This window comes from Mus musculus, chromosome 18, assembly GCF_000001635.26.
Source record: "Mus musculus strain C57BL/6J chromosome 18, GRCm38.p6 C57BL/6J".
Taxonomy (NCBI): Eukaryota; Metazoa; Chordata; class Mammalia; order Rodentia; family Muridae; genus Mus; species Mus musculus.
The window spans coordinates 33,152,459-33,177,278 of NC_000084.6; the positions used below are offsets into that span (position 1 = coordinate 33,152,459).

Sequence of the window (24,820 nt, forward strand, 5' to 3'; positions counted from 1 at the left end):
ACATGAGACTTGGGTGGGTTTGTCAAATGGAAAACCTAAACTTGACTGATCCATGTTACCTGCTTTGCAGCACATCCGTCACATGTCCTGGGGAGTTTAGGGACATCCAGCTTTTAATATTGCAGTTCAGGGATCCAAAAAAGGTGCCACACAATATAGACACCTCATTGACTTTTTATGATCTAACCTTGGAAGTCACTAAAACATTCTCTGTACTCCATTAATTCCAAGCAACTTAAAATTCTACCAAATTCAAAGAGGTAAAAAGCAGACTTAACATCTTGATGGAGGAGTGGCAAATCCTGGGGGCGGGGGTGGGGTGAGAGATGAGTGGCAATATGTGTGTAAGACATGTGTATGAGTAAGTGTGTATGGATGTCTTGTCTATGTGTGTGTGATATATGAGTGTGTGTGTGTGTGTGTGTGTGTGTGTGATGTGTGCGTGTGTTGTAGTTGATTAATCTGCTCTAAACTTCCCAGCAGCAGCTGTGCAAGTTCCTCGATACCCCACCCCAATCAATGCTCTGGGTTCTTGATGAAAGACAGACAGACACACACACATAGCCTCTATTTTAATATGCCTTAAACAGTGCAGTGACTGGGCCACTCCCAAACTTCCATATTGCTAATGTCTCCCCTCCAGTACTCCTGAATTATTACTAAAATCTATATTCCATCTTTGCTACCCCAGACCCAATGAGGAGGCCCGGGGGCCGCTCTTCCCAGGCTCTTACATAACTGCTACTGTGTCTTCTACGGCTCACCAGCCTGCATCGTATTCCTTTCCTGGCATGGTGATTCTGCTTAGTCCTTGGTCCCCTTGCCTGGGAATTCTAAAGTCCTGCCTCCGTCTCTCTGCTCAGTCATTGGTTGCCAGCAACTTTATTTACCAATTAGAACCAGCTGGAGGCAGGAACCCTCAGCATTTCACATGTGGGATTCGCGTGTAATTTGAGAATCCATAATGCAAGCATTAAACCAAATCCACAACATGCATATATGATGCGTGTGTACATCTGTGTGTGTGTATTATTCATATATACATGCATGCATATGTCTGTGTATGTGTTTATACAGGAGCGGAGGGGAGATAGATGCAGCTTCTAAGGGCACACGTGACAGTCCCCACACTTGTACCGAACAAGCTTTACCCACCTGCTCCTCTCAGCCCAACTTCCAGAATCTTTACATTTTCTGGGAACTACATATATATCATGACATGGGAATAATCACACTGTGGCTTGTGCATATTAGCAGTTCTCTCAGAAAGACATCAAGACACAAATTAGGGGTTCGTTTCAAAGAACTTTTAAAGTTTTATTCTGGGGAAATTAGTCTTCAGTTTGTAGGTATGAGATTTCTGCTTGAAGTTCATTATCCGTGCTTTCAGCTCAGGCCTTGTTTAAGTTACCCTGTGATTTAGAAGTATAGGCATAAGGCCTTAAAGGGGTGGGGTGGTGGTGGGGACTAAATGGCATAGAAATGCCAGTAGAGACCCTGAAGGTAATTACCAAGCAGTGACAATGTAAATGAAAATAACAAGCAGGTGGCATTAATATCTGTGTGTGAAATTGCTCAAGGCTAGCAAGGAAGTCAGGAGCATGAGGGGTGATTCTGAAACAGATGACAGTGATCCCAGACTTGGGATGAGGAGAGACGGAGGCATACAACATGTCCTGGTCAGGTGACGTTGGTCAGGCCGTTGAAGACACGTCACCTCTGTGGACAGTTTTGAAGTTATATATATATATTGAGAGAGAGAGAGAGCGGGGGAGGGGGGCTCTCAAGGTTAAATATAATGTGAGTGGCAGGTGTTCAAGCAGATACAGCTGCTCATGCTGACTCTTACTTAAATTCACGTGTATCAATTCTAGATTTTCTGAAGACCACAAAAGAACAAATCCATGCAGTTTAATTTTCATTCCCAATAGGAAAGCTGTAGCGAGAACACTGTTTTCTCTCTGTAATGACTAGTTCTTCTGTGTCCTGTTAGATTTCTAAAGAGATTCAAACTTCCTCCTACCAACTCCTGAGACATTATCAATTAACCACACACAGCCCATCGAACACAGCAGAGCTGTAATTAAACCAAATTGCCATGTAGTGGCTCTCATTACACAATGCCACAGTTTTTGTTAGGACCATAGAGAGAATTTAATTACACGTCTAGACACCCCCTGAAGGCAGAGTAGCCGTATTATCTTTGAATCTTTAGAGAGGAACTTGAGCTTTTGATAGCTACATTTTAAAGAGATACGTGATAAGGTATATTTAGGGGATCTATCTGTTCCTTTTTAAATTCCACGTTCCACTTTAATGCATACTTAGACTAGGGATTGTTTGTGCATCTGTGAATTAAAAGGTTTCTGAAGGGAAATGTCCAAATTTCTTCTTCTTTTCATATTTGATTCACCATTCATTTGCAGCCAAATACTGTTATTTTTTCTTTAATGCATCCCAATGTCAATCAATTCCTTCTTCTTCTCCCTCCCTCCCTCTCTGTGTCTCTGGCTCTATCTCTGTGTGTGGCAGTTTGGGTATTGGTGAGTGGGCGGGCTCACACATACTCACACACACCTTTGTCATGGGATGTATTTGGAGGTCAAAGGACCATCTCAGACCCATCGTTGACTTGGTTTGAGAGGTCTCTTGATCATTTTGCCTGCTCCAGACTAGCTGATCCAGCTTCCCAGAATTCTCCTGTCTCTACCTCCCACCTTGCCAGAGGAGCAACAGTTCAGACACACTACTGTGCCAAGCTTTTATGTGACATCAGAGGATCCTAAGTCAGTTCCTCACACTTGTGTAGCACACTTTTGACTTACTGTGCCACTCCCCGCCTCACTCTTTGCAGTGTTTAAATCATGAGCTATTGTGTAAGACGCCATCATCTTGAATACCATTCCTTCTCCATCTTTGAGCGGAAGCCGCCTGTCCCCTGAGACTGGAGTGCTTTCTCCTTTTATCCCAGCCCTGCCTGGTCAGCTTCTTAGATGCCCAGACTGGACAGACATTTCCTTAATGCCCATTCTGGATATATATACTATATACAATATATAAAATACAATATAATATACAATATAGAATATAATATATAATATATATAATAATTTAAATTTGCTTATTTCTTATTTCTTTGTAACTGCAGATCATTTTTGTGCCTTGTCCCATACTATCAATTACTTTTTAATATAACATCTAATTACCCAAACATTTCTGTAGCCTCTAGCCTGCAATTTCCTCTTCCCTGAAACTTGGCATCATACAGTGAAAATGAGAACATGAATCGACACTCCTCCTTTTTAAACATTCTCAGCATCCCGAAGGAAGATGTCTCACACTAGGCACTTGCTCTGATCCTATATACAAATGAGTTTTATGCACTATTCATTTGTAGATTACATGTATGCTGCTTCATTTTTTTATATAGGCTTGTATTCTCTCAGCATAAGATTCACGTATTTAAAACCAGGCCTACCTGCTGGCCTTTACTTTCTTGTGTGATAGTTATCTAAAGTGATAACGATCCATTTAATGATTGCTGTCAGAAGAAATACGTGTTCCAATAAAATTTTAACTAAATGGCTTTAGTTTTTTAATTTAGGAGGAAATAGTGTAGATAAAAACCAGTGTCATAGAACCAATGCTTAGATATACACTCACTAAGATGTTATGACATGTGTGTTTGAACATATCTGAAAGAGAATGCCCACTCATGTTCATCCACTCTGGTAAACCGGGAGACTCATGCTGCAACCAGAGTAGGAGTTAGAGTCTGAGTGTCCTTTGTTGCTCCTTCTCTTGTTGACCATTCTAACCTGACACTCCAGATTTCCCTAGCCGGTGGCATCTATAACTCACCTCTCAGACAGCATCCTGTTTCCAATAAATGAGTTTCTTTGTGCTTTGCTGGAGAATAGCTTGAACAGATCAGGCTAATGATACGAAGAAATAGGACAATTTGGGAAAAATTTTGGAACTAAAAATGGACAGAACTTAGGTATGAATTTAATAGAGGCCAAGGAGAGATGAGAGAGACAGTCTCTGAATTCACTGAGAGCCTCTCGTAGGCTGGGAAAGCACTCTACACTAATATATACCCCAGCTCTCATAAACCCTCCCCCCCCATCTGTGTGCTTTAAGCATAGTTTTCTTTCTGATATGCATTTTTAAAATCCTAATGTGTGTTGTTGAACCATAACATTATGGTAGAACTTAAAACATCAGAAACAGATATCAGAGCCATAAATAGAATTACACAACTGTCATTTCATTGTCTTCCCTGTGTAGTACCTGCATGAAAATGGGATTGTCCATCGTGACCTCAAACCAGAGAATCTTCTTTATGCAACTCCAGCCCCTGATGCACCCCTCAAAATTGGTAAGAAAGTTTTCTGATGTTTCATGACCCATTTTTTCCAGAGCAGAAGACATTTGCTGGACGGAGTTTTCGATTTTGTTCTATTCAGGATTGCCTCTGTCCAGTTTCTTCAAAAACTTGGCCTCTGTGAGTAACAGTGCATCGCTGGTTAGCTGATGCCCTTGGGCTGTTAACCAGACACTGTGCTAGAATCCCCTGCACCACTGCGGGAAATCCCAATGAGTCCTAGACTCTGTGCTTAGTAAGGATGAAAGCCTTATGTTTTTAAAATAAGTTTATAGTGAAAATGTGACTTGTGATTTGGTTATTAGCTTAGAATTTCCCAATTATTTAGAGCTCAATCTTACATAGTGAACAACTTTAATACAAACTACTTGCTAAAATTTTGTCAATATAGAATCCAAATCCCTTGTTTCTATTAACAGAGAAAACTCAAAGACCATATTTCCAGATTGTTTTCCACTGTATGCTCTTGCCTAATAAGGGTTTAAAAACTCCCTTTTATGTATATTTGTGAGGACATAGTTTTACAAAGGGTTTGTTGTTGGCCAAATAAGTTAGAAAAATCCAAATCAAATAATATTTTTAATTCTGCATTGCTTTATAAAACCTTAAAATGCTCATTATAGACCAACATACCAAAATGTATACAAGACTTTCTCAAATTTCATTGACTCTAGAAACCCACCCATATAAGCATTCAGAAAAACTGTAAAGGTGATCTTTGGGCAATTTTTATCTACCCATTGAAAGTAGCCCTTTAGGAGAAAAAATACATTACATTTTATATCCCGTATACTCAATGAAACAAATTTTTGTTTCCAAAGACGATTATAAGAGGTAAGTTCTCCTCAGCAGAATCTGATTAAAAGCCATTGAGGGGTGGTACTCTCCTCTCAGCTCTCCTTCAGAGGTAAGCTGACATGTTCACTGGATTTACAAGTGTTAACACCTCTGAAAATTAAGTTGTCTGACTAGGGAAGAGTTCAGGCTGCAAGTATGTGTGTGTTCTGAGAGCAAGAATCTAAGAAAGCATTCTGAGAAGCCTGCTGGGCAGCCAGCTTGTTCTGGTAATCACTCCTGAAAGACGGTGCACAGCAGGGGGGGGCGCGGGGTGGGGGGGGGGTGGGGGCATTGTCTCCATTTCCTTTGACATCACTTTCAAAGATGTGATTCTTAAAGAAATCTCTTTAGATGGATGGATAGATAGTAATTTGTGCAGGCAAGCCTTTCTTTCTGAAAGGCTGCCTGCTGTGTTAGGTGGCATGGTCGGGGGCCTTGTAGAAATGAGGGTGCATCTTTGAAGTCTAAAACGGCATCCAGTCTGCTGCTGCCTCTCTTGAAGAATGGCCTTGAGCAGCTTCTGCGTTTTGAAGAGAGGTCATCCAGCCATAGGTCAACATTGTAGCAACTTGGATAATATTTTACTTAGGTAATACACAGAGGAATGAATACAAATAATTCGGGCTCCCCTTGAATTATTATCTGTCAACCATTAGGACCTGAAGTTACTTATTTTCAATCAAAATAAGCTTTTGATATTTCTGTTTATTTCCATGGCATCTATGAAAACCTTTTTTTATTTCACCTCTGAATTAAAGACTCTGACTTATATCACTAAGCCTATATTGTCTTTTGGAATTACTCAATGTCAGGAATTTTTACTCTTAACATCACAGTTGCAATTACTAAGAAAGTTAGTAACAAAGAAAATTAAAAACATGGTAATGTTTTTGAGATTGAGAGAAAATTCAAGCATTATAAATTATTCGTAAGTGTATTTGTGGGTAATGATTTTTCCAAGTTAAAGAAAGGCTTCCATTACAACATTTTTTAGCTTCTTCTAAAGCGACTTGTTTTCATCCACATCCACCCCAGCACTGGGTCAGGAGTCAACAGATACATTTGTTTTGATTCTGAGAAGCCAGGGTACTTATAAAAGCTGAGAAAAGTCTCGGTGCACTAACGTCTTCTCTTGTACTTCTAGCTGATTTTGGACTTTCAAAAATTGTGGAACATCAAGTGCTCATGAAGACAGTGTGTGGAACCCCGGGGTACTGCGGTACGCTTTGACGCTGACTCTTTACCTTTAATGAAATCTATTTTTACCTAATGACCTGATTTTCTTCAACTCCCAATGTCTCTATTTATACATGTTTTAATGTGGCCATCAAATGGCTTGGCCTTGGTTGTGGGGTGACTGGGGCATATATAAATGATACTCGGGTCACCTTTTGTCTTTCCTGGGGCCTCAGTGACATGGAATGTAGGACACCTGTGTCAGAATACCTGTTGGGCCACAGGCATTCTGGGAGACATGCAGGAGTGGAAAGCCAGCCTGTGGGGAACAGGCAGCGGAGCACACAGCAGGCTGTGTGGTTACCATTAAAGCCACGGGCCCTCCCTGACTTTCTTTGCTTTTCCTTAGGAGGGTGTGTGAGGAGAGAGGATCATTCATTTATGTAGCATATAGGGCAGCCTCACCTGTTCCTAGAGCTCAGAGCCAAAATAGTCTGCCCATTCAGCTATATCAAGAGAAAAAAATGGCATAAAACATATAAAGTGGAAAAAATAGATTTATTTCCGGTCTTCTCCAAAACTGGGGAGAGCACCACTTCTGCATCCCCCGTGGTGGGTTTACAGTTTATAGAAGCGGCACAGTAAAGCCAGAGAATATGCTTATGTAGACTCAGCTCTGGATCCCAACGGTCAGGCTGAATGTTGTCTTCCTCCTGCCAGGGCTGGAAGAGAGAAGCTGCCCCTGACCTTAGCATGATACAACATTTCTTGTAGAGAACTGGAACTGAAAAAAGACAACAAGAAAAGGTCTGTCTGAAGACATATGGCGTTCAATAATTAGGTTACCCATGCCACCTACTCGCTGGGTTTCTCAAGACGAGTCTTCTGGCCACCCTTGAGGTAGACAGCACTAATGCCTCCCCCTCCTCTTGCCCCATCTCCCACAATGAGCTGAAGGCACCCTGTGTAGAGCCCTCAATTCACAGACAGAACAAAAGTGCTTGATCCATGCTAGCATGCACCATCCAGTCCTTTTTTATAACTAAATTAAGATAGCAATAACCTAGCCAGGAATAAAACAACTTGCAAACATTAGTCCAGTGCGCTTAAAGTCGGTGGTCAACAAATATGCAACAGCTCAACCGAAACATTTAAAGGGAATGAAATTTGTGTCATCATGTGAAAGACAAGGCTCCTAGCATCAGTCTCTACCCAGCACGCCATTCACTCGTCTCTTCAGCGAACAGATGTTAATCCTCTATTGCCAGAAATATTTACATTATGACTCATAACAGTGGTAAACTTACAGTTATGAAGTAGCAACAAAAATAATTTTCTGGTTGCGGGTCAACACATCATGGGGAACTCTATTAAAGGGTCGCAGCATTAGGAAGGTTGTGAACCACCTTCTTCAGGAGTGCTGTGCGCATATCATATTGTTACGTGCAAAAGCCATTATGGAAACACAGGAGGTGTCTGCAGTTACTGCACGTCTTCTTCTATGGCAGCTGTATTCACAGACCACCTTCTTCCTTAGACCTAGATGGAGACATAATTGACTGATTTTAACACTTTACTACAGTGAGGAGATAGGGAAAGTGCAGTATTCTTTAAGCAAATGTATGCTAGAAATCCCCAGAATTTTAGTTCTTGAAGTAACTTTAATATTAACCTTTTAACATTCTCATTTTGCTAAGAACCAAAAAGTTCGAGTATCTTTCCCGAGTCCCATGGTTCATTGTTAGAGGCTCAGGAATAAGAACTCAGATATTTCAAAGCCAAAATGTCATTTAAGTACCCTTTAGAAATCCACACAGATAAGTCAATACGATATTTCTGTTATTGTGAAATGACTTGGTTTACATGTTCGGTTTTTAGTTTGTCTTTCTTGCTGTTTTGAGAGAAGTTATTACTCTGTGTATCAGGCTGGTTTCCAGCTCATTTTGCAGTCCATGTTGGCCTCAAACTTGTGGTGGACCTCCTGTTTCAGCTTCACAGTTATTCTGGGAGAGCCACCACCACACACCATGTCGCTGTCTAAAACTTCAGATATATCACTTCATCACTGTAGGAAGCAAAGGTCAAACAAAATACACATGGTCAGACATAGCACCCACATATCCCTCTCTGTTCCATGTTAATATACATATTTTATAATTTTACTTTAAGTGTCTGGGCATCTCTTCTCTGTCTCCATGTTCATACACATTCATAATTTTGTTTTTAGTGAGGTAGTTTTCTGGTAAATTAAAATATATATTTTTTTTCTTACAATTTTTTTCATAAATAAATAACAGCACAGAATTAGATACTTATTTTCCCGTTAAAGGTTTACATTGTGCCAAGTATTGTTAGTCTAAATCACAAGGCCTCTAAAGCTGGGAAGCATATTGGCTAATAGTAAGTTCAGAAAACTTAACTGTGACACAGTATCCAGGAGCCCAGTACAGCTCCTGATTGACAATGGCCCCACAACATAGCAGGGCATGAGATCTCAGCAATATGGTTGTCCAGTAAGGCTGGCATTGTGACAATGCCAGTTGTCTTGCCAGGAGTGTACAGGGAAATCCCACATGGTCCCACCCCTAGATGAAGGGCTTCAGGTGTTCGGTGGCTGCTGAGAGAGAGAGAGGATCATTTTCCTCGAGGGATATCTCCTGTGCATGGTCAGCACCCCAAGTGGTCAGCGCCCCAAGTGGTCAGCGCCCCAAGTGGTCAGCACCCCAAGTGGTCAGCACCCCAAGTGGTCAGCGCCCCAAGTGGTCAGCACCCCAAGTGGTCAGCGCCCCAAGTGGTCAGCACCCCAAGTGGTCAGCGCCCCAAGTGGTCAGCACCTCAAGTGGTCAGCTCTGGGCCTGTGTAAGCATACGCTGTGCTAGATGAACTCAGTAGGTTTAATATCCGTGTTATCAAGGAGACTCATGGATTTGTGAGGGGGAAGGAGACACAGCAGGAAGTGGAGGAGGGAGAAGGATGTGGGCAGGGGTGATGTAGATTCAGTGTGAATGTATGAAGTATGCACAAAACCTTTCTAAACTTAGCTATGTCTTAGATAAGGTAGAGGATATTTTCATGTCCAGAGTCTAGATCTAAGCAATATTAAGAGCATCTATAACTATGGTCATGTGGGTGCCACTGATCATGTGACCATATAACTATGGTCATGTGGGTGCCACTGACCTCAGTGTCAAGGACTCTCTGTCCCTGTCTCACAGTTCAAGTTGGCTCCTGGAAATCAGACCTCATTTCTGTGTTCTGTAAAAGAAGGAAAGAAGACCAAAACAAACAAAAAAGAAAAAAAAAGTATTCCTTCTTATAGGCAGGTAGATATGTAACCTACATATCACTTCTGCTTGCATAACATTGACCATATGTAGTCACAGATTCTATACTCTCAGGACTCCAGCAGTGTTCCTGATAACTAGACATATTGCTTTCCCGAGTCAAGTGGGGGGTCCTGTTGCTAAGTGACATCATTCATTTTGGATGCTGTAACAAAATATTTTAGACAGGGTTACTTACAAGCAGCAGATACTTATTTCTCCCCATTCTGAAAGCTGAACCATCTGAGATCAGGAAATTGGCTGATTAGTTTCCTGGCAAGGGTCCTGCTTTCTGTTAGATAGTGCCAGATGGTTTGTCTTCCCAGAGCAACAGACTCGATGCTTCTCTTGAGCCTCCTCTATAGGTGCTAAGTCTATTCATGTGGGCTTCTCTGTGACGAACTGATCTCACAGCAAAGACCCCGCTTCCTAAATCTGTCACCTTGAAGGAAATAAAGATATCATTACATTAATATCTGAGTCAACACAGACATTTAGGCCTTAGCATTAAGGATGTGTTTGGGGGCTAGAGAGATGACTCATTCAGTGGTTAAGGGCACTGGCTGCTCTTCCAGAGGTCCTGGGTTCAATTCCCAGCAACTACATGGTGGCTCACAACCATCTATCTGATGCCCTCTTCTGGCATATAGGTGTATATGCAGATACAGTACTCATAAAAATAAATGTCTTTATTTTTAAAAAAGAATGAGTTTGGATTAAGCGATTCATTCCCTCTGCCATAGGCTAAAAAAGCAAGGTTCATATACTGGGATAAGAGCATGAGAAAGTTGCACTGTGCAGTTTGCTGGAGGCCGCTTGTGGGTTTATTCTCACGGGGTTTGTTTCCCTTAGAACTATTTTCTGACAATGCCCCTTGGGTCCTTTCCTCCTACTTGTATCGTATATTCTATTTCTGCCTACAATAATTCATAAGTTCCTATTTGTCCTCCTGTATTTCCTTCATGCCTACACATGTCCAAGACTGTGGGGGGACTGAATTTAGTTGTACCAAATATGATCGTCTGTTTATCATCAGTAATTACTGGATAAATGACTGAACACTTAAGAGAAAAATGAGAAAAGCTAATGAAGATTGCCCTTAAGAAAGAAAATGATGAACAATGTGATAGTTATTGTTTACTATAAAACAGTAAATATGGCCAGGAGATGAGTTGGTCAAAACAATTCTACAAGAGTTGAACAACTGGGCTGATGAGATAGCTCAGTGGGTAAGAGCACTTGACTGCTCTTCCAAAGGTTCTGAATTCAAATCCCAGCAACCACATGGTGGCCCACAACCATCCATAATGAGATCTGATGCCCTCTTCTGGTGTGTTTGAAGTCAGCTACAGTGTACTTACATATAATAAATAAATAAATCTAAAAAAAAAAAAAAAAGAGTTGAACAACTGCACACAAGTTACATCCTCTCAGGGACATAAGAAGAGCCAAGAGAATGGTTTTTTCTTTCGGCACACAAAACAGTCATTGTAAGAAGGACTAATTCATTCATCAATAAAAGGAACACTGGATATTAACTGTGTAATAGACTCTGTGTTAACCTCTCAAGTCACAGGCATAAACACAATATGTTGGGCTCTTCAAAATTTCATGGGCTACCAAAGAAGTAAATCAAGGTTCCCTGTGGCAATTTCTATATTTATCTGAGTCAAGGACTCAGGGATTCAGCAGAGGCAGAGTACTAACTTTGGTTTGAGGTACATTAGAGAGACATTTCCACTCTATAATGAAGGGAAATGGAAGTTCTGTAGAGAGGTGTCCATGTGCACTCTCAGTGGGTGCAGGAAGAACAGATTCCTAGAGGGGTGGTAGTGCCTGGCCAGTTCAGAGCTGTCTGTTACTTTGACAGCTGGGACATGGAGTCCTTGGGACATAGAGGCAGGTGGATTTAGACAGGCAGGGTGCATATATTATAAATGACTATATATGTTCTCACATGAACACCTACACACACACACACACACACATACACACACACACACACACACACACACACAATGTACACACATAAACAGATAATTAAAAATAAAAGTGCTTTAAAAGAATCTGTATTGCTAAGGAATGTATTAGGAATGGTGACTTGACAAAGGCTTTGAATCAGGACAATATTTTGAAACCAAGGCTGTGTTTTATAAATACCTTGACACATAACAAGTGAATTTGAAGGGAAAAGATTTAGAAAGCAGCGAAATCAGAAAGCTATTGTCAATACTGTTTCCTGCCTTTTAATCACAAAACTATAAATAGCTTCTCCTTGGGGAAAATAGTTGACCCACTCTTAATTCAGTTCAGATATCATTGCGAAAACACTATTTACTGTATTGTCCTTGACATAAATGGGTTCATTAGTAGATACTGTCAACTTACAATGGTAACCTGATTTCTATTGTTATTATTATTATTATTGTTATTATTATTATTATCACACATGCATATTGCCCTAGAGTATGTGTAACGGGGAAGGAGGGATCTGAGAGGCCAAGAGTGATTGATCCTCTTTTTCTGCCACAATAGCAGCTCACCAGGAAAGGAGTCATTTGCTGTAATGGAAAGAGATGAAAGTAGCGAAAATGGCTGCTTACCTCAGGGGACTATTTTGGGAGCTCAAAGGGGAAAATGGTGCTTTGTAGATTCTGAAGTGCTGGAAAAAAATATGGAATTACTATCATAAAGGCTGGGCAGGTTTGCAATATATTTGAACAAGAGTAAGGTCAATATGTTCATATCTAAAAGGCAAGGTTCAAATTGTATATAAATGTATATTTACCTATATAATTTCTTGACCTAAAGGAAGTGCGCTGGAATACTGCTTTAGGGTGGAGAAGGCAATATCCAACTTTATATGGCAGCACAGAGACTAAGAAAAAAACCAGAGATCATTGTGACCAGGGCACAGGAAGCAGATAACCTAAACCAAAAGCAACCTGCAGGACTTCAAATTGAGAAAACAATTCAATTACAAAATTAGTGCTTACAATCATCTGCTTTTTAAAGTGAGGCCAATCAGAAATCATCTAAACCATAATTCCAGGATTTTTCTCAATTTACATCATTCTCCTTGACCACAGATAAAATCTGTCATCAATTTGGGCTGTGTTCTTCCATGAATAAGTAGATAGAAGGGAAATTGCCCATTTATAGAATGCATCAAGGATGAAGCCAAAGTGGAAGACTGGAGAGAATCCTTATTGTGCAGTAGAGAACATGACTTTGCATGGAAGTAACATTTTATGGCATAATAACCCAGTGCAGCTGCCAGACAGCACTGAGGAGGAGCTTGGGAAAGGAAGGTACTCCAGGTTCTAAAGAGCATGAACATGACAGATTATTATAAGATGTGCCCTAAGATGACATAGGAAAGAAAGCAGATGCTCAAGATGTGAAAGGCATTAGTAAGGCCAGGATCAGGCACTGGCCTTTGCCAGTATTTCCGAGGAAAAAATCAAAGCACAAAGCAAAGCTGTGTGAAGAGTTTAGGATTGGCTCTTTTATGGTACATTTGTGCCTCTATGTCTCTCTGTGTCTCTGTCTCTCTGTCTCTCTGTCTCTCTCTCTCCCATCTTCTCTGTGTGTGGTCTAGAAGCTATGGTGATTCCCAATTACCCACCATCTTTCTCTGAGATGACTAAGGGAGAAGGTTATTGCTTCTTGAGGCTGAAGGGCTAGATGGTAGAAGCTCTGTATTTGTTAGTATGAATGAGAAATCATGCATACCCCCAATGGGACCCATTAATGATGTCAAAAATATAAAAACTGTACAAAAATCTAATATTGATAATCCAGAGACTTTATGTTAGCTGATGGAGGTGCCTAGCAACCATGCAGTTGGGAGGAGAGGAGAAGGATGAGCTATGTGTGTTGTAAGGGTGGTTACATCCAAGGTCAGTTATTCTCTGGTGCATGGTTCCAATTTTAATGGAAGGCTTTCCAAATTACATCCTCTGAGAGAGCAAGTGTTTATGTTACACCATCTGTCATATCTCAGGAAATAAAAATAGGAAAAGCTACCCACTTGGTCTTATTCTTGGAACCTTTGCCCAGCACTGTTAATAAGAGAGGATTTGTTTTGTAAGAAAATTACCAAAGAAAAACTATAGATACATCCTGCTTAAGTAAATAGTCATTATTTCCTAAGAAATGTACATGTTCAAAACAAAATTCCAGGCTGGAAAATATTGATTTATGCCCCAGACAAAGGAAACCAATGACTAGCATTCTGAAGTGGCCTATTAAGTTTTTAGCACCTTCTCAATACCTCTTCAGTGGAGAAAAAAACAAGCATAGGTATCAATATATGTTATATGAAGTCTTAGTGCTTGATAAACATGCTACAATGTAATTTATGTGATATTAACTATCATGCCAATCACAAAAAGAGGGGATTAAAAGTATGGAAGAGACCAATGTGGCAGTGGGCTAAGTAAAAGGGTATTTCTGTCTGATATCAATCACCTAATTTATTCATAAGCTTAGTTAATTAAGCCATGTATATTCATATTTTATATTTGCACTTCTGTCCTTATTCAAATTCTATTTTCAGAGCCCAGAAGCTGTTAAGAATTTATTTTCTTTCAACATTTGCCAGGCTCTCATTATTTTCTGAGACAGCCCTGTTGGCATAATTCAGTTGAAATATTAATACATAAAAACGTCCCACATGCTTATCCCATGAGCATAGCAATGTTTTCCCATTTGCAGGCTTGAGTACTGGCTAGTGTGTGTTGTGCTTCTATTTAAACCAAAATGGAGCTAATTATGAACAACTAATGAATGAGCTGCTACTATATGTAAAGCTATTGGCAACTCCAGAGACACCTATTCCTGTAAATAATATTCTGGGAGCTGCTGTATATAGAGGACTATTAATTATACCATACATTCCAACTATGACTGTCTTGACATTAGAAATGCCCTCTACATTGTGGCACACTACATTCAATCCTTGTTTTGCATTACCACAAGTGAACGTGTTATCAAAAAAAGATCAGTACTTGTAAATGTAGGTGGCTAAATGCACGTCTTCAACCAATGGCGTGTGAGAGGCGTAATGAATGCATGGACACCATATAAACAAGAGTTCCTTACCTTCTGCTTCGTGCTCTGAAAAAAAAAAATCCCCAACCGAGGAAGGCCTAGCATTAATCTGACCCTTGGGGCAGGACACACGGGCTTACTTCCCATCTACATTAATGTATGTCTAGTTCGTGCAAGGCTATGGTTTCAATCCCCAGCACTGAAAAAAATGGAATTAACCATTTTATCACCACTTAACTGTTAATACAAAAATATTAACCTCTTTAATCAGATCTTACAACTTCTCTATCTTACTTTAGTAAGTGCTATTATTTGAGAATTTGGTCTGAGGCCTTTGGAAAAACATCATTTCTGGAAGAACTCTTTCGTTTGATTTACTTTTTCTCTTTAACAAGCACTGATCTTTGGACTTTTTGCTTTGTGATAATTATCAAGAGTTTCAAGTTTTCTGGATATGAATAGTCAGTTCTGGGAATGCAGAATAGACTTTTACAAGTTAAACTATAAAAGTAAACGGTAGAGAAATCTTGTAAAACCTTTCGAAGACCCAGTTAGATTTCCAAATAAAGATTGTACTGCCATGTTTTTTGTTTTTTGTTTGTTTGTTTGTGTTTTGTTTTGTTGTTTTTTTAACTAGGTAAACATGGTGTTATATAGAAAGCTTTTCCTACAAAGTTGGCTATGGCTGCGCATAAAACAGGATGCCAGCAGACTAGGAAGTAGGTTGGCTCACAAAAACAGGCTTAATATCTGTCCCACCAACACCATTGTGTTCTAGCATACACCGGTCTTGGCTTATAGGAGTCAGTGAGCTTTTAAAAGAGAACACTGGGTCCTGACAGGCTGTTCCAAGGAATTCATGCCTGTTTGAATAACTCTTAGGAGTATAGGTTTCTGATATTTTTTACAGCCTGAAGGAAAAAAAAATGGTTAAATTGTAGTTTAATATTTTAACAAGTTTAAAAGCAGAGTGGTTTACTTTCCTTTGTACATTTGTGTGTACAATGAAACGCGCACACACACTATCACGTTTGAGGACCTAAAACTGATACCTTCTGAAGAAGAGGCATCTCTTCATCTTGCTTCATCGCTTAGAGGGCTTGTTTGAATAATCAGGTAAGCCTGATGCTTCAGTGTGCTTTGTAGACACCGTTCCTTGGAGCTGAGGATGTAGCTTGGCGATACATAACTTTCCTAGCGTAGGTAAAGCACTGGGTTTGATTCCCAGCACTGAGAAAGGTTACAATTTAAAAGATGTCACTTGATAGGTGTGACAGAACACTCTCTGTCTTCAGCTCTGGTCCATGCATAGCATGATAAGTCCATGAAATAGCCACATTGCTACTTTTTAATTTTTTAAAAACTTCTTTGACAATTTTACATAGCCCCTTGAAAAATAACCTAGAAAGTTCACTCTGCCAAAGCTCAATACAATTTGTAAATCATCTACAGTGCATCAGGAAAGAGTCTCGTAGCTATCACCAAAGGAAGCTAACCAATGAGAGTCCTGCAGCTATCGCCAAAGAAAGTTAACCAATTGTCTATATTTCTTTACTGTATATACTCACTAATATGGACGATACAGGGATGTTATTGTTAAGAAAATAAGTTTGATAACCTAAAATAGAAACAGCTAGTATAGTTTCTTTAAAGACAGTATTTTCATTCATGAAAAATAACTACCTACACTGAAATTGAAGGATCTAAGTGACACTGGCCATGTCACCAAGTAAGGAACAATCTCACCCAAGTATTAATCAAACACAGAGATGACTTCTATTTTACAATGGAATCTTTAAAAATCAAAATGAGTTAAGCACACAGTAAACTCTCATTTGTGCCGCTTATTGCTTTCTACTGCACTGGCTATGGGTCATGCTAGAGTTCCCATGATCAGTGGGAGGGAGAGAGAAAGGAAGACCAAGGATGCAATAAGCAGGTTGGAGAGTGTACACAAATACACCTCTCCTCTGACCGTAGCCTTCCTTCTCCCTGAGGTGGGATATGTCCCAGAACATCTTTATCAGATGAACTGGTAATGAAAAATGGTATTGGGAATATGTAAGGCTGGGCACATGTAAGAATCAAATATGTGAATAAATACTTGAAAGGTGTAAGAGAGAGCTAACAATGGAGACCCTGGGGAAAGAACATCCCAGTGGAGAAGCTAACCAATGAGAGTCCTGTAGCTATCAGCAAAGAAAGCTAATCAATTGTCTACATTTCTTGAACATAAATACTCATAATATGGAAGATATAGGGGCATGGTACGTGAGAAAGTAAGTTTGATACGCTAAAATAGAAACAGCTAGTATAGTTTCTTTAAAGGCAATATATTCATTCATGGAAAATAACTACCTAGAGTGAAAGTGGAACAAACCGAGTAATGCTTGCCCAGAGCTTTAAAGCACAGACGTCTTCTTTCAAGTCAACAAGGAGGGTGGCTGGTTAGAGAGTGGTGAGGAGGAAAGACTTAACACTAGAAGAATGCCATTAACAGTTGTCCTGAGTGAGATGGCCATTTGGAGCAGCAGGCTTAGGAATCTGGAGATGGCTGTGTGGTGTCTGAGAGAAGAGGACGTGAGTATGAAGATCAGGAATGATGGAGTCACATGTGTTGTGAGGATATAGATAGCACTTAAAGTCATAAGACCCAAGATTGGTATGTGGGGAGTCTTTAGACTTTTTGGAAAGCAGAGAAATGCTTCACAAAGAGACAGGAAAGAAACTCAGTTTAGCCCAACTTAGGTACCGGTGCTAGGCCAAAACTTCAAGAATCTGACATCAGTTCATTTATTTTAAAAATATGCAGCACAGCATAATTTTGGAAAAAAAGTTTTATAATTACAATTGACTCAATCACATCAATACAGCAAAGCTTAAGGCATGTTTCCTTTGAAGTGCTTTACAAAATGTATCTGGCTTTACCCATAAAGATGGGTTCTGTTGACTTAGAAACAATGCTCAAACAAAACAAAAACAAAAACAAAAACAAAAACAAAAAAACATTGGAGGAAGAATGACTGAGGTATAGTGTCTGTCCCTAAGATAACATAGAAAGTACTAAGCTGTTGTAAAGCACAAGTGTGCCCCTCACACAGATGAGTTTTGTGGCCTAGAAGCAATGATCGAGGTTTTGTGGAGAGGGGGATTCTGGACAAACATTCCAGGGGATATTGCTGAAGCCTGGCTCAAACTGGTGGCAAATGATTGCCAAGTTGGTTAGAAACTACATTCTCCCCCCACGCCCCACCCCTGTCATTCCGAGAGAACAGCCAAATACCTTCCCACTTTAGAAGGATGAACTTCATATTTAGCTTTTCCTGGCTTTTCCAATGCTTATCTGTGCACTAGTTGGGTATCCCCCAAGACATAAAAGGAGACAGCCCAAACTGATCCTCTGCCTATGCCACTTTTAGCACCAGATAGAATAAATGTGAATATTTTTATGTACAGAACTTCAAACAGAAGGATAGACTCTAGAGAAGAGAATTGGGGATTGGAAATGGGTCTTGAAGACTCAGAGTTTTGCCTCAAATATACAAGATAGTATTCTAACAGCTATGCCTATCAGAAACCAAAGAGTCTTCTTCTCTGGCCTTGGAGGTGTCTGATGGATTCATCTCTCATGATCCAAGGCTATCTAAGCAGGGAAGGGGGAGAGTGGACTCTGTTAATTCAGGTGTCACCCAAGAAATATGTCTTATACCACATCATGGAAGCCATCTATGTATTCTGTCTATGTACACTAAATTGAGGGTCTAACAATGAAGTACTTGGACCAATGTTAACCGAGTATGTTTGGGCTCTAGGTGGCTGAGAGCATTGTGTCTGAGGAGAATCCCACCAGCATCATCCCAGTATGTCCCATGCTTTGTGAGCTCAGAGACAGTCTTAGAGTGAAGGCAAGCTCCACAGCAGGGATTTTTTTTTAATTTCCACTTCTATGTAATTTGAAGATATTACTTGAATAACAGAACCGACTGTACCAGAGAACTCACAGTTCTTCACAGATTCAGCTCTATTATTACATATGTGAGGGAGGAATGGTGGAGGGAAAAGAGGTCAAAAGGAAGACGTGATTGAAGGCAGGTGGGTAGAAGACTAGTTTAAATTGCACTGTTTGGGCCCCAAACACCCACAAAAACGTTCCATTTGGGGATGTTAATACTGAAAGTATATGCATAAAAAAGTAAAAGTTTCAAAAGAATTATTGAAAAGCACTAGTGAAAAATTTTGTGGATCTCTTAGAGATAAACAGTGTGGACCATACTTGATGTACTTGAAAGCCTGAGTTTGTAGCCTATTATTTTCATTTGTATTTCTACATACAAAAGAGATTCTTCTATAATAGTCTCATTGACATGTGCTGGTTTTGCTGTTTGTACTTCATCTTATCCTATGAAAATGGAACAGCTTTTCAAGCACGCACGCACGCACGCTCGTGCATGCAGCCTTGCTAGCTTTGAAGCCATCAGAAGACCCACTATGATTCAGATTCGTAGAAAACTGTGATTTCCTCAAGACTGAAGAGCTCAATAGAATCTTAGAAAAGTCACTAAGCTGTATGAGGGGGTTGTTGTTGTTGTTGTTGCTGCTGCTGCTGCTGTTGAAAGCACTAGCTGTTCTCAGATCACCGATTTTCTCTTTAGAATATTATTGAAAACTAAAAATATAAGTTTCTTCAGTCAGCTACACAATTTATACAAAATAAAAGCCATGCAGCCCACGTGTCAAGGAAGACTTTGTGGACGGCTTAAGTGAAACGTTCGAGGCAGGAGCTGGAGTTCAGATTTCCAATGGGTCATGTAATGAATTGCTCTGGAGAACAGGCAGCATGCTTTCCAATGCAGGACATGTCCCTGGTGTTGAAAATGCCCTGCTGGGTTCTTTATGCACCAGAGATGAGAAAGGAAGGACAGGGGCCTGAGATATCCTCTCAGCGCTTCACCACCTCACTGTGTGGCATGTATAGAACTGATAACAAACACCACCCATCCTAACCAGAGGCACCTCCTTGACCCTAGTCTCAAATGCATTCCAGTCCAGCCTGTACCTCCACCAGGACAGCCTTCAGAATATTGTTCTAGTCTTAAATACCACACTGTCTCACACAGGTGTGATGACTTTCTTATCGTATATCGACCGTGCAATGGAGGACTACATAAGGCACAGCTTATACAATTTGCTCAATTTGGAGTCTGTCCAGCGAAAGGCACTGAGCTGTCTTGAGTACGTCTCTCTCTGGTTTCCCAGAGTGAGGAAGAAGAAAGGAGTTTTTGAGCTTTCTGCATATGTATTCCCTCCTCTTTCCTGAGCTCTTTTCTAGGTTCTGTCCCCTAGAAGTAAAGTCTAGCGATCCAGAGGCTGCCCTAAAGACAGAGCAAGAACCTGGGAAAGAGCTCATCTCTGCCATTCAAAAAGAAGCGTCTGGGTTTGATCCTCAGAATCCATGCACAAAGCCAGGTGTGGTGGCGGGTGCTTATTTAGTGAATGGACGAAGAAATGCATTGTTTTCGTCTTAGGTAGTTTACTTCAGATCTGTTGCAGTCAACAGTGGCTTGAAAAGTCTCACACCCAATGCTGTTCTGTGGCTTTAATCCAGTAAGAAAGAAAAGGTCATGGAACCTACTGGAATCAGTGCTAAGATGCGGTCAAGGACTGAAATGTGTCAGTAGCTTTCTCCTAGGGCCTCAGGAAAGGAGGAACAGTCTAGCAGCCGTGGTCTCAGGAAGAAGCCACCGGCCATTTCCAGAACTGCTTATAGCGCTTTTGCCTGAATTCATCAAAATTTCTAGGTGGCTATTCAGTCTCTAGATGTTTCAATGATGTTATCATCTAACTGAACAAAATGAACACAGTCATCTAGCAGGTAGCGAATAAACATCTTATAGTTTGAACTTTTGTGTAGTTTTTATATTCAGTCCAAATTGATTTTTTTAAAGGGCATGTCTGACATTCAGGAAATTTATGGAACATTTACCAAAACCCAGCTCTTCTGATAGTGGGCTGATAGGTGTGCAGGGAGCTCTACGAAGGGTTTCATGGGTGCTAACTTAAATGCTAAGGTGAGGTTAGATAAGGGCTCACTGCATTAGAAGGCATGCTGACAGCCTTCCTGGTGACTTGTGGGTTGTTTCAGATATAGTCTCCTGTGGTCCATGCTGTCCTCAAACTCCAGTGTATTTAAGGGGACCTTGAATTTCTGGTCCACCTGCCTCCAAGTTCCTAATGTAGTTACAGGTGTGTGTTGCCACATCTGGTTTGATATCTTTACCAAATAGAAATCAGCTGTCTGCTTCTCCATTATTCCTTACTGTAAGGAAATGATAGATTTCTGGAGTTAGTTGTGAGGCCATCTGATGCCTGGGAGGCTTGAAGAACTACTGTGTCAGAACTGAAATTAGTCTGGAAAAGCCTTTGGACACGGCTTTCAGCTCTTTACAGTGGTCAGATAGGTTGGTTATAAGTGACACCAGCTGATTCCAAAGAAAGCCAACATCACGCTAACTAGTAATTAAAAATATTTATACTATTTGAGATGGTTCATGGATTTCGATTTTATATTATTTAAAATAGTTAATTGATTTAAAATGGAACTTGGTGTCGACTTTTTTTTTTAATCTCAATTTTATATTGGACTCAAGATAGAATACGTTCCTCTACAAAAAGTAATTTAAGGAAAATTTATTATAGAAGACAAGAATGTCTTATTTTTCCTTTGTCTCAGTTAACCTCTGACACCCAAACTCGACTCAGTGAAGGATAATGCATTGCAGAGAAATATTTTGCTACTAGAGGGTGTGTTTGTGAGTGATGTGAAGGAGAGCAGATGTTGCTGTGTTGGGCAAAATTTTCAGCTGCTCTGCAGAGACATACAAGGGGGACTTCCTTCCGAGCTGATAATATGCAGCAGGGTTCTTGGTTGAGTGCCAAGAGGAAGAGAAGAAGAGGGAGGGGGGAGGCATAGAGGGATGGGGAGGGATAGAGGGAAGGAGGGAGGGCACACACAGGAGAGAACAGGTGACCCTTGACAGGAACCTTCAGCAGTGCACCAGTGGCAGGGCTAGCAGAGCAAATGGAAATGAGATAGAGCAGGCTCTGTGGAGCATCCTTCCTGCTGGGCTGCTTTCTCTTCTTACTGAGGATCAGTCACTAATCACTCACCAAATCACAGGTTAAAACTCCAAGATACTTGGCAATCAGCTAGCCCCATCCACTTAGATCTGAAAGCTTAAACAAACAAACAAACAAACAAACCCACAAACCCACCAAGTCTCATGCTTCTGCCAGCACTGATGGAGTCCTCAGGTTCTCTGAGGTCTGGGTCTGAATGAGCGAGGCCTGATACCACTCACTATTGCAAACCAAACACTCCTGTGCTCCCTGCTCCATGCTCGACTGACCCTAGGAGGCAGGTGGCAGCAGCACTCCATGAGAGCCAGATCTGAGTTCTTTTGGCAAAAGCACTCACCAGGGAAAACTGTCAGGGCTCATTCTGTGAGGTGCAGCTTACCCCACAAAATGAAAGTGCACCCTTCAGGGAAAGACATTGGCACTGGGCAGGCATTCTTCCTAACTTTATCAAATCTTAAAAGGACATTTTCCCCTAGGAATAATTCAAGTGTAGACAAGAAAACTTGGGGATCCAGATAGAGTTCCTTGACGGGTCCATCTTGTTGAGTGGCTGCTTTGCCTATAGGCACATGCCTCCTTTTACGGTTCTGGCTGGAGTGTGGGGTGACAGTGAAAGCCACCAGGGGAATCTTTCCAGTAGCCATTGCACCCAGGCTCCTTCCAGAGCTCATGTTGATGGTCTATACTGGTGTCCTCGCCGGGAAGACAGTAGGTCCAATTCACTGGTTCGAGAGGCCACATCCAGAGGAGTGTGGTGTTCTGGTCCTGACACATACCTCAAGGCCCCTCAGCATACGTCAAACAACTCATTCTTTAAGGGGCCCAGCAGCATGGAGAGCATCAAAGTCTATGCTTGGGGCTAATAGACCCAAAGCCCATCTCTCTGCAGATGGCGGTGCACTGGTTCTCAGTGCTTATTTGTGAGTTGGGTAAGCGAGGCATCCACAGCACTCTCTCTGCAAACCACCTACCCAGCCAGCTTCCGCGTTTCACTGCTCTCGGGTAACGAGAATGTAAAGGATCCGTGTATTCCTCACTCCAGGACCATGGCAAGGCTGAGAAGGCCCTCCTACTCCAACAGTAGAGAAAGCTAAGAGAATAAGCCTTGCTATGCACAGGAAAGGCTTCCTTTCTCAGATCACGACCTCAGGAACACTGGGGACAGCCTCTCCTTAGGGACAGATATTGATACGTTGTTGTCAAGGCCAAGATGTGTGTCGAAGCCTTTCCTGCTCCTCTGCAGTCTTCTTGTGCTGGAGTTTGGCATATTCGTCCCATCCTCTGCTTGGGTCCTTTCCCTATCTCCACACATGCATAGACTGCTTCAAGTAGTTCTCCATCTCTAGGAAGCATAAGTTTAACTGATTTTTCCACTACTGTGTAAACTTTCATTTCTTCCTTGTCTATGAATGTATAAAGTGCCCTTTGAAGTAAGATTTTTTTGTTATCGTTGTTTTGGTTTTTGTTTGTTTGTTTGTTTGTTTGTTGGGTTTTTTGTAGCAAGGATACACTTCTATACATTTTCTTGGAGAATTTGATTACTCTGTATTTGATTTGATATTAATGCATAGCTTCACTCTCATGCACCATGGCAGAGACTATGATCTCTCCTACAGAAACAGATGTGAGTTATTTGTTCATCTTACTGTGGTTATGGGGGAGATCAGGGATGAGAGTTCTGAAGTTTTGTTGGGAATTTATTTCTTCACATTGGTTACAATTACCATGTGAGTAACCAGGGCAGGGCACGGTCCTCCCAGTTAACCTTGTTTTCCTTCTTTGCAGCACCTGAGATTCTCCGAGGCTGTGCCTACGGACCTGAGGTGGACATGTGGTCTGTAGGAATAATCACCTACATCCTGTAAGTGACGAAAAGCAACTTTTCTGCAAACAGCCTCTGATATTAATTCTCATGAGAGCCAATGTTGCCCTTTGACTTTTTTGTGATGTCTCTTTTTGCATTAACCATGGTGAGAAGAGCATACTCGGAAAAATGGGGATTCCTTCTTATGTTATCTTTTTCTGGAGGGCAGAATGTATCCAGGGCTTTTCTTTATCTGATTGTCCTATGTAATATACTCACATTTGGGGACATATTCGATGATCATAATAAGTGTGAAATCTAAGTCCACCTGTCATACTCTCTACTTATTTGCATCTGTTAAACAGACTGTTAACCCATAAGACAACTGCCATTTGTTTCATAAGAAATCTCACACTCACACATTTATTACCAGAATATTTCAAGCACATATAGCAATTGATTTATTTTTCCTGTATGTTAAGATTTTAAGGGAAGATCATATGCCCCAGTACAGGGGAATGCCAGGGCCAGGAAGCAGGAGTGGGTGGGTTGGGGAGCAGGGTGGGGGGAGGGTATAGGGGACTTTGGGGATAGCATTTGAAATGTAAATGAAGAAAAATATATATATATATATATAAGATTTCAAGGGCCTTGGGCTGAGTATTGTGAATAAAATGAGCTAGTTAGTCACGTGCTGTTATTCCAACTCCATTACTGAGCTGCTGTCTAGGTCAAAAAAAAAAAAAAAAGGAATTTCAGGAGATTTGTGTCAATGTGGTGACAGAATTGCAGGTAACAGAGAGGGAGAGCATGCATGAAGATTGCTGTAGAAAACCCAACTCAGTATCAATGTACCCAAGAGCTAATGCACAGTAGGCACATCTGTTGGCCATCTTGACTTGGGTATCTTCTTTATTTAGCCTTCATGTGCATTTAGCTGGGGAGTGGTGATGTGAGGCTATGACATTGAGACATCTGACTAATAGCACGGGGTGGTTCAGAACCAAAGGAGAAGGAAGAGAGCACAGAAGTAATGGTGGGAAGAATAGCATTAGGATCTAGTCCACTGATGCTTCCTGGGAAAGCTATGTTATGAATTAC

General features: G+C 40.9%; 1 protein-coding gene across 6 annotated transcripts in view; it reads left to right on the forward strand.

Annotated features, from left to right (window-relative positions):
• The window catches only part of Camk4 (calcium/calmodulin-dependent protein kinase IV), a 260,827-nt gene that overhangs the window by 217,518 nt on the left and 18,489 nt on the right, over positions 1 to 24,820 (forward strand). For all 6 annotated transcript variants that reach the window (XM_006525544.4, XM_030250297.1, XM_006525543.3 and 3 more), the window contains 3 exons: positions 4,291 to 4,381; positions 6,369 to 6,443; positions 23,701 to 23,776. In XM_006525544.4, coding sequence (XP_006525607.1) covers positions 4,291 to 4,381; positions 6,369 to 6,443; positions 23,701 to 23,776 — 242 coding nt within the window. The remainder of the gene's footprint in view (positions 1 to 4,290; positions 4,382 to 6,368; positions 6,444 to 23,700; positions 23,777 to 24,820) is intronic.